Source organism: Cyprinus carpio, chromosome A15 (genome assembly GCF_018340385.1).
Source record: "Cyprinus carpio isolate SPL01 chromosome A15, ASM1834038v1, whole genome shotgun sequence".
NCBI classification, from domain to species: Eukaryota; Metazoa; Chordata; class Actinopteri; order Cypriniformes; family Cyprinidae; genus Cyprinus; species Cyprinus carpio.
This window is the reverse complement of record NC_056586.1, coordinates 5301945-5317450: the sequence shown is the minus strand read 5'-3', so window position 1 is coordinate 5317450 and position 15506 is coordinate 5301945. Positions and strand designations below refer to the sequence as shown.

The window sequence follows — 15506 nt, the reverse complement described above, 5'->3', positions numbered from 1 at the left end:
GTATAAAATCCAAAATGTATAAAACTGTTGTAGGTAAATTCAATTTCACATGTGCAAACTCCCTTTAAAAAGCGTCCACTTTTCACTCATCTTAGTTCATCGCGATCTCACAAACTTCCATTTTAATTAATGAGGCTCCCTACACTGCACACTGAATCCATTAGCTATTACGTCGTCTCTAAACTTTCTTTGTTATGATGAATGACAAAACTGCAGTCTGCTTTCGTGATCTGAGGTGCAACAATAAGCAATTATTGCCTTCAGTCCCCTTACTCTGTCTCTGTCTCTTCTTTTTTTATTATTTTTTTTTTTATGGGGGGTCCCGGATCCCCCCAGCTCCGCTGAATTCAGCACTGATTATTTCAGTTTATGTTATGTTTAAAAAAAAAAAAAAAGAAAAGAAAAAAAGTCAAACAAAATGTAGCTTTAAAAATTTATATTTAATTTAGAATTACACATGCTATACTTTTGTTTCAGAAGCTGGATCTGAATCAACATATATTTACAGACTAAAACAGTTTGGTTATCAGCATTCTTCAAAATATCTTTCTATGTTCCTCAAAAGCAATAAAGACATAAGTTTTGAAACAACATCAGGGTGAGTAAATGTAAATAAACAGAATTTAAATTTTTGTGAACCTATCCCCAACTATTTTTTAAACTGAAAAGATAGCATACAAAAAATATAATATAATCATAAAAATAATATTACTTTCTTATTAATTTAACTGTTGTATAAAATGGTTTCCAAATTTGCACTCATTTGTGCCTGGTGTGATAACTTTGAGATAAAAGCTCATTCAGGGGCATTTTTCCCCTATATCTAGAATTGTAAGGGCTGTCCTTGCCATCTTCGCGCTCTTGCAAACTAGATGCTCCAAATTGCCATAGAGTCCTCGTAGCCATGAGAGGTGTGTCCAAGTAGATGAGCAAATAAATCTGCATCTTAAAAGGAATGTGCAGTTAACTTAACATCGGTGGGCGTGTGGCATTATTTTTAACGCGTGGTGGCGTCTGCCATTAACTTATCCCCTAACTGTGCTTATTTAACACCTGCCAGCATAGTGAAAATGGTGTTTTAATATTTATACAGCAGAAAAAAAGCATGTGAATTCTAACCCATTTGGCTTTCAAAACAAAAGAAACAACTCAGCAAAAGTCAAGGGTCAAGAGCCCAACTGAAGCAAACACTGATCTACATGATGGTGATCTAAAATAAAAACATTTTCAATAAGACATCGACATCTATACCTCTGTTAATTCTCAATAAGAACATCTGTAGATGTGTGACAGAAATTAAATCAATCTGGTTAGTAATAATTGAAGCTGGTAATGCTGTTTGTGGAGCTGTTTTATCAGATCTTGAGAGATTTAAAGTCTTTTATCTTCAGTTCATCTAAGGCTGTGGCTGAAGAAAGTTGTAGTTTGTGTTCTTATTTCTCTCTTTCAGTGCTTGTTCACAGCACATGTTTGAATGATTGAAAGAAGGTTTCATGAACATCATACTAACCTTAAAATAACATTCTACTAACATTAAGGAAACTGGATCTTTTTATGTTCTTGGAATGTTACAAATTTAGGTTCCAAGAATGTTGAATTTTAAATCAAAATTAAGTTGAAAGAATGTTTGAGGAACATCATACCTTTTAAAAATGTTCCTCTAATGTCAAGAAAACTGGAAAAAAAAAAAAAAAAAAAAACAAAAAAAAAATTATGTTCCCAGAACCAACACTCAATATTTGGAGAGCATTCTTATAACAAAATTCTGTTAGCTGGGAAAGTACCAATTTTAAGGCTAGCCCACAAGAGGAAATCCTAAATAAAATCCTGATATCCTAATAAAGAGGAAAGTCTTTGATTCCAGGGGATTAAGAGGGTCAGAATCCAGCAGAACCGGAGGTCATGGCTGTCCTGAGACATCATGCAAGATCTAATGCGGAGGTGGACACAAACAAGCTCAAGTAAATACTGATCTGAGAGGTCATCTGGCTTTATTTAGATGAATGCAATGTAGTGTTAGTACAGTAACAGTGTTAGATGATGAAGTTAGCAGACACTGTTCTAAGTCAGAATTGAATTATGAAAACATTTTAAAGTTCATTTCGATTTCTGAATTGGCAAACAGGGTTCAAAATTGTAGCGTGGCACCAGAGCGAACAAATTATAGTTGTCACAAAACTTCAAAAAACTTCTGTTAAATATTTGTGATTTGCAAAAAAAAAAAAAAAGAAAAAAAAAAAAGAAAATATCTCTTTCCAATTTTATACAGTAATTGACGGGAATACTTTCTACAGATTCTTTAAAAAGTGTAACTAATTCTCACCGTGCCTCTGATATGCAAATTAATCTTCCCTTCTCATTTACCAAACAACTAATACTGCTTACTGCGTCATCTACAGTGGTGGACGAAGTACACAAATCAAGTCTTTGAGTAAAAGTACAGATATGTATAATAAAATAATACGCCAGTAAAAGTAAAAGTACTCCTTTTTCAATTTTACTTGAGTGAAAGTACAAAAGTACTTGATTTTTTATGTACTTAAGTAAAAAAGTACTGATAGATAGATTTATTTTGCAATTTTTTATAGGCTACTTAATTTAATTTTATATTAGCACATTTTTTTTTAATATATAATCCTACTCCTCATAATACCTGGAATTTTCCTCAAAATAACTTCTATATGGAGTCAAGATATATTTTTTTGTTGATATGGACTACGCTGATGAGAGTGATGTAGTAATGTTCACTGTGAAGCTTACACTGTGATGTACCTGAGAGAAAACAGATTTGTGACCCTGGACCACAAAACCAGTCATAAGGGTCAGTTTTTCGAAATTGAGATTTATGCATCATCCAAAGCTGAATAAATTAGCTGTTAGGAAAGGATAATATTTGGCTGATAAAATGTATTTTTAGCTTTTGATACAAATATACCCCAGCGACTCAAGACTGGTTTTGTGCTCCAGGGTCACATCTGACCATCAGATTTTCACCAGTAAGAAAAAAAGTGTTTTATAATTTGTTGTTTTGCAGAACACCACAGTTATATATGACATGAGAATAAGGCCTGAAGTTAGGAAGAACATTTTAAGGAAAAAAAAATAATTATATTTTCATAATGATTTTTTCCTTCTCAAACCTTGTCCGTGGTGTAAAAAAAAACACCCCTGGCCAAATACTCCCAGAGGACATCACTTCCCACTTTGATAATTACTGTAGTTACCATGTTCTGAACATCACAGCCTTTCTTTTTCCCCAGATGTAATCTATCTAGGTGGCTGAATAAAAATATTTGGACTTTATTTTTTAAAATTACCTCAACTTAGCACCAGCAAGCTTGTTAGCGAGACAGTTAGCATCAGCTAACAATATTTACTTATTTTTTCAGTATGGTTATTAATAAACATTCATATTTGTCTACTTGGCTAGTTAATTCAAACAATATAAACATTTAAACTGTTAATAAACAATATAAAAACAGATGTCACATAGGGCATGCATTTTAATAAAACTGTTAACGTTTCGGCAGCGAGGAATTTTAACGTGCATGAGTTATGTTATTTAATATGTGTTAATATGTGTTATTTTAAGGTGTTTTTTTTTGTTATTTTTTTTGTTTTTTTTGACCTAAGAGGCACTGAGGCTGATGTGTTTGCATTCAAGCATTTCAGCGGGCTTAAATAGATCACCCTTTACAGCAGAGTTAGTTCACAAACAAATGACAGTTTTGACCTAAATATGATTTTCAGTTACAATAATCAATCCTAAAATTCGACATTAGTAACTTACTTTTAGCATCAGTTGCGCGCGCGCTCAAGATCTCCCTTGTGAATTGAGTTCACTAGAGACTCGCACTAAACGGTTCATTTGAATCAATGAGTCGTCGACTCGAGAACAGCTGCAATCGGATCATTCTAAATCGTGAATGAATCATTTGGTGCAATTTGCGAACCGATTTAAAAGGTTCATTGAAAATAATCAGTTCGTTCTTGAATCAGAAACCGCTTCTGCGTCTCAGAGCATGTGATATATTATAGAGATCCACTAAGACATGTGACCAACTGGGCGGCAACGTCCATCAGAACGCAAAGAATTATGGGTATGTTTGGCCAGTTTACCTGGGCTGGCATAGCAGGCTAGTGTTCTGGCATAAAAATAATGAAAAATTAGCATGAAAAACAGAATATAATCGTACAAAATGCAGCGGACTAAAGAAAACATTGTCGGACCATACCGCCTAAAACTAAATCCTAATGCAAAGATGAGATATGACGAGGAAAAAAAGGGAATCAAAGGACTGGATCCTTACGAGCAGAGCGACTGGTCAGGGGACGTCAAACTGTTGCCCAACTTCCAGCACCCATATATTTACTACAACTACATGATACTAAGTGTTAGTGCATACACACACGAAGTTTTTCTATGGACTTTTAATAATGTAAATGTATTCATTTAAATGTATTTACATGTTAAAATATGTAAGAAACTGAAAATTAAGTTGGATTGTTACTACTATTTAAGTTATGTACTTGTGTTTGCAACCAAAGAACACTGCTTTTGCACAATTATTCCTTAATACAGATAAAGAAGGCAGAATTTCATTCAGTCTTTGTGTATTTTATTTACAGACATGGCTAAAAATCGTTACATGTGAGAAGAGACATTAAAAAATAATTTGGAAAACAATAAACATTTACATATTAGATGTGAGCATGGTATATAATTCTCCAAAAAGGCTTGAACCGGTCTGTGTTTCGTAGCTTTGACCTCAGTATGGCCGAGGTACAGAGAAGGGGTCCCAGTCAGGAACAACACTCCAACATTTCATAGGCAGGTTTGCCTGCAAACACAGTCACCAAATAAATTGCTATGTAGCCTAGATGTACAACATTTAAAACTGATTAACGTTACGCTTTAGAACGTTGGTAACTTAAGCTCATCTTCTAGCCATTTCATGGTACTTAACAGTTAACATTGGCCTAACGTCAAATCTAATGGTCTGGTTGAGTCAAACAAAACACACTGGTTATTTGCCCACAACATAACATTTACAGAGAGTAATTTGTAACTTACCTTTGTGAAAAGTTTTTTGAACACACCATCGTGTGGATTGTTATCGAAGGTAATCTTGGGCTCCTTACTGCTGCTAACATTATCCATGCCATTCGTCAACTTTTTGTCACCTCTGAAACATGGCTTGTACTATTATTTTTCCATGCTGGAAAACGATAAAAGGATATTCCGTTCTTAAGCTTTACGCCACTTCTATCGTGAGAACGACTATTCCAGTTTATAACAGCGTTCTTCCCTTCCCATTAGCAATCTCTATAAGGAGTAACGAAAGATTTTATTAAATGTAGTGAAGTAAAAAGTACGATCTTATGATTTGGAATGTAGTGAAGTAAAAGTAAAAGTTACTCAAAATAAAACTACTCCAGTAAAGTACAGATACTTGAAAAATGTACTTAAGTACAGTAACGAAGTAAAGCTACTCCGTTACTGACCACCCAGGGCCGTCGCCAGAACAAACCAAATGGGGGGGCATTTAATTTTCATAGGGGGGCACACTTTTTTTAATGATCTGAGACAGACCATAACAACAACCCATATTAGGCTATAACTAAAATAGACCACAATAGTCTCGTTTTGTTCAATTATTCAAATAAAATACTTCACCGTATGATCTCAACGTCTCTGTTTATTGTCTCTTAACATTTCCAAATTTAGCTAGTATCCTATATTTTTTGTTAATCTGCATTGTTCGTCACAAACACAACACAGTGCCATCTAGTGGCTTTCTTAAGTAACATGAACAATCAACGTAACGTATATCATTACAAGTCCAACCTAAAACTACACCAAAACCAATTTGATTTATGACTCTTACACTTCATAAACATTTTCGGTCCTTCATTTCCAAGATCATCAATGGCCTGCAGCTTTGGCCCAGTCACAGCCACAGCGACGGCAATCACGTCATCACTAGTAGTAGGCCCATTCATAATTACACCCGCTGCTCTGTCTACGCTGTGAACTTGTGTCTCATTAGACAAAATCTCCAATCCTACCATCTCATTAGCTCCAGAGTCGTCTCCACACACATTGGTGTTGGTCAAAGTCATCTTTGTCACCGACGAATCTTTAAACCACTTTCTTATATCCATACTGTAGCTTTTCTGTACAAAACCGCCAAAAAATTATTCTGAGATCGCATGCAATGCGCAGCTCAGCTGCGCAAAGGAATTACGTAAAAACAATACTGTATGCTTAACTAAATGAATTGCATGATTTATATATATATATATATATATATATATATATATATATATATCTATATATATATATATATATATATATATATATATATATATATATATACATACATATACTTACACACAACTGCATATTGTAATTTGAATAAATAAAACTAACTAACACAAAAATAACCTATTGAAAGGTCTGCTGCGTAGACTTGCCCATTGGCTGTTGTATTTGAATAATTAATGAGGTAGGGTCTTTGCAAGGTTTGGGTGGTGTTTTTGGGATGTTTTAACAGTCATTTTTTGAATATAATTATATTTAAAATTATGTTCTGTGTAATAATGCGTTGAATAATGAATTGTCTGAATCATTTCTGAAGATAATGTGTTTTGCATTTCTAGTGTTACCATTGTAGTGATTACTGTTCCTGTGAGCTAAGTTCTGCTGAAACAACATCATAATCACTATAATCTCAATCGATGACATTTAATATCAAATGTCTAATGCAAGTTTGTGTAATTATAATGTGTATTGCGTTTAGGGGGCACTGTCCCTTGATGCATTTTCTCTTTGACGATGAGTTTGTGACCACAACTGGTCGTCTTAAACATCTGACTAATTTAAGATGCATGAATTTCCTGCGTATAAGGAAGTATTAACTTGTGTTCATCTGTAAAGTCTCAAGATAGAGGGTTACGGTAGGTCTTGCTTTATGTTAAATAATGTGAAACTAGAAGTATTCCAAAAGTAGTTAAAATAAATGACAGTAAAAAGAAGGTATATGAATCCAGATCAAATTGAGTTTTTGATCATGATTTTTTTTGTTCTGTTATGTGAAGTTTAGAATAATGTTGCAAAAGATTTCTTAAACATGCTGGTATTGTATATTTATTGTGATATTTGGCTAAAGAGTAGAAGTGAAACATAAACATATTAATATACATACATGTCTAGAATAATGTAGTTTCATTCTTCTCAGTATAACAAAGCATTATGTTGTATATTTAGATTACGTTTGGTTCATTTGATTACGTCTTTAATTGATTTTTCCGCACATTTCTGCCATATGTACATTAACTGACAGTCACCACTGATAAGCTACTACTAAATATACTGTAGAAACTTTATTTTCTGTAAAGCTGCTTTACAACGATTTGTGAAAAGTGCTATACAAATGAACCTGAATTGAAAAAGAAAAAAATAATCTTATAGAATAGCAAAATGAGATGTGTATTTGCTTTTAGGTTTTAGAACAGCATGTAACAATTCAGTGAGCAACTGACGACAGAATAATAGTGTAAAATAGCAGTAATAAAAAAATAGTATCTGTGGTGGTGAACTGTGGTTTTACACTAAGGTAAAGGGAAGAAAAACAGGAATTAAGACATACAGGAACTAAAACTTATTTCAAGTGAATACTGAGGTAAAATTCAGTAATGTAGATAAAGAAACAAATTGTTACATACAAAAAGTTGTTTTTCTTTCAAGTGTATTTAAAGAACTAGTTCTTTCACTCCACACATGAAAATTCCTGTTATAATGTATATAAGCCATATAGGGACTTTACTGTGGTTTTGTATAGGTCTGTGAACTGATGAAAAATTGATATCAAAAGTAAACTTGTGACCAAAATAGATCTTATATTTCAAAATGGTTTTTCAGGACAAGAAAATACTATTTTTTCAATCTTACAGTAGCTGACATTTAGGCTAAATGTAAATGTAGATGGAATAACCAAAAGATCAAAAACTACATTAATAATGATTATTCATTATTAATGTAGTTTTTAATGATAATTATTATATGTTCATGAGTGTTATGGACAACAGATACAAGTTTTTCTTCAAATTTTAAAATTTATTTATTTTTTTCCATATGGGTCGTACAGTAAAATGCAACTTGCAAACTTTTTTCTTTCCTATAGGTACCAATCTCTCCCATGTCTGGTTCACTGTCCAGCTCAATCATGGACCACAATGCAACCAATTCAACTGAAGATCTTGTGCTTGACTGAAATGCCAGCTCGTCCGTTCTTCTTATGTTTGTTTATACACAGTGATTTTTCTGGCAAGCCTGGTGCTCAACAGCATTACAATATATGTGTACTTTTGTAAATCTATAAATCAGTCCAGCATCACAATCTGTCTGAAGAATCTGGCTATAGCAGACTTGTTTGTGTGCCTGTGTTTTTTTTTTTGATATTACGCATTGCTAATATGGCTAGCACGTCAATGGAAATTCAGCGTATCTACTGTAACTTTGGTGCTCCCACTTTCTCTACCCTGAACATGTACTCCAGTATTCTCTTCATGGGCTACATCGCTGCAAACAGGTATGGATGCTCATAAAGGAGGGACACTCTCAGGAAAAAGTAGTTTTTGAACCTCCCCAAAAAAATTAAAAGTGATTTTCCACTATAATTTACTACAGTCTGTATTTTCATTGCTTTAAATACAACAATTTTTTGTTATAAGAGATAATAAAAACAACTTTGTGCATCAAAATCTTTACCTTTTTTGGTAAAAAATTAACTTGATTTGTGACAGCTTAATATAACATTTTTGACAAGCTAAACATGTCAGTCTCTGAGAGACATGTAATGCCATGAAATAACCTAAATAAACTTCATTCTGTAAATACGTATAATGACCTAAGCAAAAAGCATTGCAAATATCTCCAGTATGTTTTAATAAAATCTTACGATCCATCTATTTTCAAATACACATCATTTGAATATTACAATGTCTATCAAAAAATAAAATACATGAAACACAAACAACTACAAAGAAAACCCACATTACAGAATATGTCATCGCTAGTGTTGGGGGTAAACCATCATAAATAATACAAGTAATATAATCAGATTACTTTTTTCCAGAAACTAGTAAAGTAACACATTACTTTTAGATTTAACAAGAAAAATCTGAGTTTGTCAAATACGCAACATCAGTTTTAAAATTTATTTAATAAAAGCTTGAAATTATCAGTAACAAGTCATGGAATTGTTTCCTGAGGGTGGCCCTAGCTGTGTATTATTTATTTCTCTGTATTGTGTGAATCACTGCTCTTTTGTTTCAGGTACATGAAGATCGCACGACCACTGGAGACCCACATGCTGCAATCAGTCCGTTCGACCCGCTACATCTGCATTGTGACCTGGGCTGTCCTGTTGTGCTTTAGTTGTGCCTACATTGCTGCGTTTGTCAGTGCTGATAAACAAACCTTTGCCAACAGTGGATTTGACTGTGACCGCTTTCATAACAACTTAGTCAAACAGATCTACTTGGCCTTGACGATCACTTCCTTTTCAATGTTTTTGTTTGTGCTGGTATCCCTGATTGTGTTTTACTGGCTGAACATACAGAAGCTTCGTCAAGCACAGCACACAATGCCGGATCAGCCTGGTAACACTAAGCTCAGCAAGTCAAAGCGCAACATGCAAGTTTTGGTGGTGATTTTCTGCGTGTGTTTTGTGCCGTATCATCTGGTGAGACTGCCATACGTGGTCATCAAACCCCTGCTGCACGAGTGCACAGCAGAGCAGGTTTTCTACATCCTAAAGGAGCTGACCATCCTGCTCGCAATACTAAATGCCTGTTTGGATCCACTTATCTACTTTGTCTTTTGCAAGACCTTCAGAGCACAGCTTAACCTTCAAAGATTTTGCAGATCGAAATGAGATATAAAGCTCTGGGTTAAAAGTAAATATTAAGTTGAATTACTGGGATTCTCATATCATTTGCTCACCCTCATGTTGTTCCAAACCTGTATGTGTTTTTCTTTCTTCTTTCAAACTCAAAAGAAGCTGTTTTGAAGGATGTGTGTAACCAAACAGTTTATTGTAGCCACTGCCTTCCATTTATGGAAGACAAAAATACTATTAAAGTCAATGGGGACCAGTAACTGTTTGGTTACCCACATTCTTCAAATATCTTCTTCTGTGTTCAGAAGAAAAGGAAACTCATACAGGTTTGCAACAACTTGAGGGCGAGTAAATGACAGAATTTAATTTTTTTGAGTGAACTATCCCTTTTAAGGGGATATATAATCCTGCTCTATTACTGTCATTACTGTCTCAACACTCAGCATGGGGTGAGAGAGGAGACCAGCTTAAACTGTGCTTAACAAACATAACATCCATATTTAAATCTGCTTTGACCCCCCACTAAATCCTCAAATGGGCGACTGCAGGGAATGTCTGACAGAGCTAATAATAATAAATTAGGAAAACCTTTCAAACAACTGGTAAATGTTGGTAAATGTTATCAGATGTTTATTTTGTAAATGTTCACATGTTCTTTTTACTGTAATTTATTTTATTGGATTTGAATTTATTTGTAAAAATTGCAAAGCATTTAAATTTAAAGTTACTTTATAGTGTTTACAGCAAACAGTAGCTAATTTACATAAGCGTTTGGAACTTTAAAGAGCAGGTCATATGGTATTTTAAAGTCTCCTAATATTGTGTTGAAGTCCCCCACAACAGGTTTAAATGCATCTAAGGTCAGAAAACATTAATATTAAATGTATTTTCTGAGAAAATTTCAGAGTCATTTGCCAATGATTTCGAAACGATTCGTTCCTAGCAAGTTCAGAGCAAACCCCTCCCTTCCTCAAGCCTACTCTGCTCTGACAAAGCACCTTTATAAAACAATAACATAGTGGTCCAATCCGTTCTTATAATAATGACAAAGTACAAAAAAAGAATCGTGCCCACAGCTAAAATTTAGCTGCTTAACTGTGAACACTTGGTGAAAACGTTAGCCGAGTGATAACGTAACTGACTGATGAAACAATACAGTTTGTAAACCAAAGTTTGTAAACCAAACCAAATATGTCTACTGTAATGTTTGAAGAATGACAGACAAAAGATGATGTCTTAACTTTTAATCAGAATGCGGAACAGCTGCATCACAGGCACAGCAGTCTTGTGACCATAGCCTAAGATAATTTTCTGGCAGTGTCAGAAATTCAGCATGTTCATCGCACAGTGTGTTTGCAGATACGACCCATGTTTACTGACCAACCAGTAAAAATGTGACATGAAATCAACACGACATGGCACTAAAACATAAAACTACTTACCTCAAGCTCTCCACTTTCGCCGCTCCCACTTTTTTTTCAGCACACATAAAATTTACAACTGTCAAAAGTGTGATTCATTATGGTCTTTTTGCTTATCACATCACTAGCGCATGCATTACCACTAGCGCATTGTGGGTTTTTGTTCAATGTGAGCCAAAATCATCACGATTAAAAGAACCAAAGACTTAAACTACTTCAGTCTGTGTGCATTGAATTTATTTAATACACAAGTTTCACAATTTGAGTTGAATTACTGAAATAAATGAACTTTTCCAGGACATTCTAATTTATTGAGATGCACCTGTACATATGCATTTTATAATTATATATTAAGCATTTTATAAACATTAATCTTGTGTAATTTAGTTGTAGGCCTATACAGTTATTCGTTTCATTGTATTATGCAAGTTATTTCCTGTTTGTGATATTAAAAATAATGTTTGAAACCTCTGGGCATTTTATATGAAATATACTTTAATCACAAGATTCAAAATAAATGTTTACTCCAAAGTCAAGAACACTTGCATCATACATTTTTCTATATGAAAACTAAACATTTCAGAACACACACACACAAACATCAGCATCATTTTAAAAGTAACAATCAAAATGTACACAATAGTTAAATTTAAGTTCAGAAAAAACACAATTCACTATAAAGCATATTTTGTCATGACAATTCTGCATGAAATTTACAAAATGAACAATTCACTCTTGGGCCCATTTTGTCATGACAATTTTGCATAAATTCAAATTAAAATGTATCAAACATTTACATTTAATCGTTTAGCAGACACTTTTATCCAGAGCGACTTACAAATGAGGAGAACAATAGAAGCAAGCAGACAAAAGAGAGAACAACAACAGTATACAAGTGCCATGACAAGTCTCAGTTAGTCTAGCACAGTGCACATAGCTAGGGTTTTGTTCTTTTTTTAAATAATAGAATGCAATAGAACAGAACAGAATAGAACAGAATATGTAAGTGCTAGTATTAGTTGGTCAGGTGCTGGGGAAATAGATGTGTCTTTAGATGTTTTTTGAAAATGGCTAAAGACTCAGCTTTTCGAATTGAGATCTGGAGGTCATTCCACAAGCTGGGAACAGTGCAGGAAAAGGTCAGTGAGAGTGATTTTGCACATCTTTGGGATGGCACCACAAAGCGCAGTTCACTTGCAGAACACAAGCTTCTGAAGGGCGCATAAGTTTAGTTTAGGTATAACGGTGCAGCGCCAGTGGTAGTCTTATAGGCATCAGTACCTTGAACTTAATGTGAGCGGCTACTGGTAGCCAGTATAACCTAAAGAGGAAAGGAGTAACTGGCGCTCTCTTTGGCTCATTGAAGACCACTGAAGGCCCGCCAAGAGAGCATTACAATCAAATGAACAATTCACTCTTAGGCCCATTTTGTCATTACAATCCTACAAAAATAACTCCCCTGAACACAAGATGAAATATGAAGGGCACTCTGGAAACATATGATTGTTCCAAGAGATTGTTGAGGGCCTTTTCCTTGTCCTCTTCCTCCATTATAAGGAAACAAGGCCATTGGCCCCCTGAGCAGATATCTGTTATAATAGAGCCATTTCACAACTTATGTACTGGGATCTCCTTCATTACAGAATACTAAAGGAAAATGTAACTTCAATATTTCTAATTATTGTGTGTGTGTGTGTGTGTGTTATAACAGTTCACCTAAATATTTATAAATTAAATATTTAAGCATTGCATATATATATATATATATATATATATATAATAGATATAGATAGACAGACAGACAGACAGACAGACCGATCGATCGATAGATTTGAGACATACCTCACAAGCGTAGCCTGTTATCCACTTAGAAGGGCCTCTTGTAGGGTTCCTGCACCGTAATATACATATGTATCTTGGTTAATTTCAAATTGGTCAGAAGGGGTGAAAATGTAATGGTGGGCTAAAGGAAATGTCCAGTACCTTTCAGAGAAAACTAAAAATCTCCACAAAAAAAAAAGACCACAACATCCCCATAATAGGAATGTCACACTGGAAAAAACATACATAGAGAAATCTTTAAATATCAACTGTTACAACATCATAAAGGTCAATTACTTTAACTGATAACTTCTTACAGATGTAAAATAAAAGGGTGCTCCCAAGACAAGATGTACTGGAAAACAACAAAAAAAAAAATAAGAATATTCTCCCTGTAAATAGCACAAAAAACCTTCCTTGTTCCTTATTTAACAACTAAATAATCACACCAATATTGGTTGGGAAAAATTTATAGTATAGTCTAAAATAAATAAGTACACAAGTAAACTATTATGCAATAATAAATTGTGAGTACATATATTAAACAAACAACTCAAGATATTCATACCTCCACAGACAACTGCCTTGTTGAAGTGGAATTGTAGATGACTTTTTAATTTGACCAGTTTGGCTGGTTTAAATATGCTGGTCAAGCAGAAAAGTGCTGGTAATCGCTGTAACACTTGTTGCACTGCTGCAGCTCAGGTAATGTGTCACCTCTCTAAATCCTTATGTGTCTCCACAAGAGATGAAGCCACACACAATTATCTCAATGATGACAAATGGGATTAAAATAACTAAACTACAAGGTTATGTTAATGCATATAACAGAGGGGAATTAAAGCATACTATTTATTTTTATGAATAATAAACATTTTCAAAACTTCACTGCAAGGCCCATTTATAACATGCATCCGACAATTAATCTAAACATACACAGAAAAAAGTTATATTGTACTATAAAGTATGACAACAAATTCAAGCTTCAATATGATAATAAAGCCAAGCACACATTATGGATAAATGCTTAACGTAATATATACAATAATTATTAAACATATTATAGGAAAAACTTTACAGACTACTCACTGTGCTCTCTCATTGTCAATTACTCCGCCCCTCACTTCCAGTTCTGTGGCTGTGGTTCTGAAACTTCTGCAGCTGTGGGGCAAGTGTTCACCCATGAGACAAACCCAGCCACTGAGACAGCTCCTGTCTCAAAGTCAACGCCCCCTTCCTATGAAATTCTCATTCTAACATGGTTCTTCTTATTTTCTGTCATGATACAAGCTGACTCAACTCTTCAAGTAAGTTTCTTTTTATCATAGAAAAACTTTGTAATTAATTGCAATATATAAATATATATATATATATATATATATATATATATATATATATATATATATATATATACACCATAAACTGTTTATATATAACAAGGTCACAATATATATATAAATAAAAATACACATAAAAAAAAATTATAATAATAAAAACAAATTTCATAATTTACTGTACTCTCCCTAACATTTAGGATATGAGATAAAATTAGTTTGAGGGATTTACAATTTTCACTAAATACAAATTGCACTATGATATGGCTAAAGACATTCAAATGGTCATTTTGGTTAAAATCTGAAATACAGGCAGCAGATACAAAAAGAAATGCAGTAGTTTCCATGGAAATAACAAAATATAAAAACACTAAAAGACATTAGACAGAATGTTAGAGACTTTATTGTATTGTATTGAATGTGCACCTTTAGTGTACTTACATTTGTAAAGTATAGACTACTTGTGGATAATATTACTAAAATAAAATGCACTTTAAAATAAACTTTTAATTTGGTATTAGAAAGTACATAATAATTGCAATGAATTGTGCAATTAAATAACAGGCCCGACGACCCAATGGGCTGAGGTGCCTGAGCACCAGGTCCTTGTGTGCGCACAACTGATCGTGAGACTGTGCGAGTATGAGCCAGTCATTGAGATAGTTGAGAATGCACACCCCCTGTTCTCTCAAACAAGGGCTGCCTCTACAACTTTGGTGAAGATGTGAGGTGACAGGGACAGCCTGAAGGGCAGGACCTTGTACTGATATGCCTGACCCTCGAATGCGAACTGCAGGAATGGCGGATCGAGACATAAATGTACGCATCCTTCAGGTCGATCGCTGTAAACCAATCTTGGGCACTCGAAAATACGTTTCTGCATCAACATCTTGAACAGCAGCTTGTGAAAAGCACGGTTCAAAACTCGCAGATCCAAGGTCAGTCTTAACTCACTGCCTTTCTTGGGCACAATAAAGTAAGGGCTGTAAAACCCTGACCTCATATTGGCTGGAGGGAAGGGCTCT

General features: G+C 34.2%; 1 protein-coding gene across 1 annotated transcript; it reads left to right on the top strand.

Annotated features, from left to right (window-relative positions):
* Nucleotides 1-8308: 8308 nt before the first annotated feature.
* LOC122147632 (G-protein coupled receptor 87-like) lies at nucleotides 8309-10828 on the top strand (the record flags this gene model as incomplete). The annotated part of the gene is given in 3 exon segments (XM_042770723.1): nucleotides 8309-8455; nucleotides 8458-8594; nucleotides 9341-10828. Coding segments are annotated over 3 exon segments (885 nt in total), but the record flags the coding sequence as incomplete, so codon positions are not given.
* Nucleotides 10829-15506: the final 4678 nt, after the last annotated feature.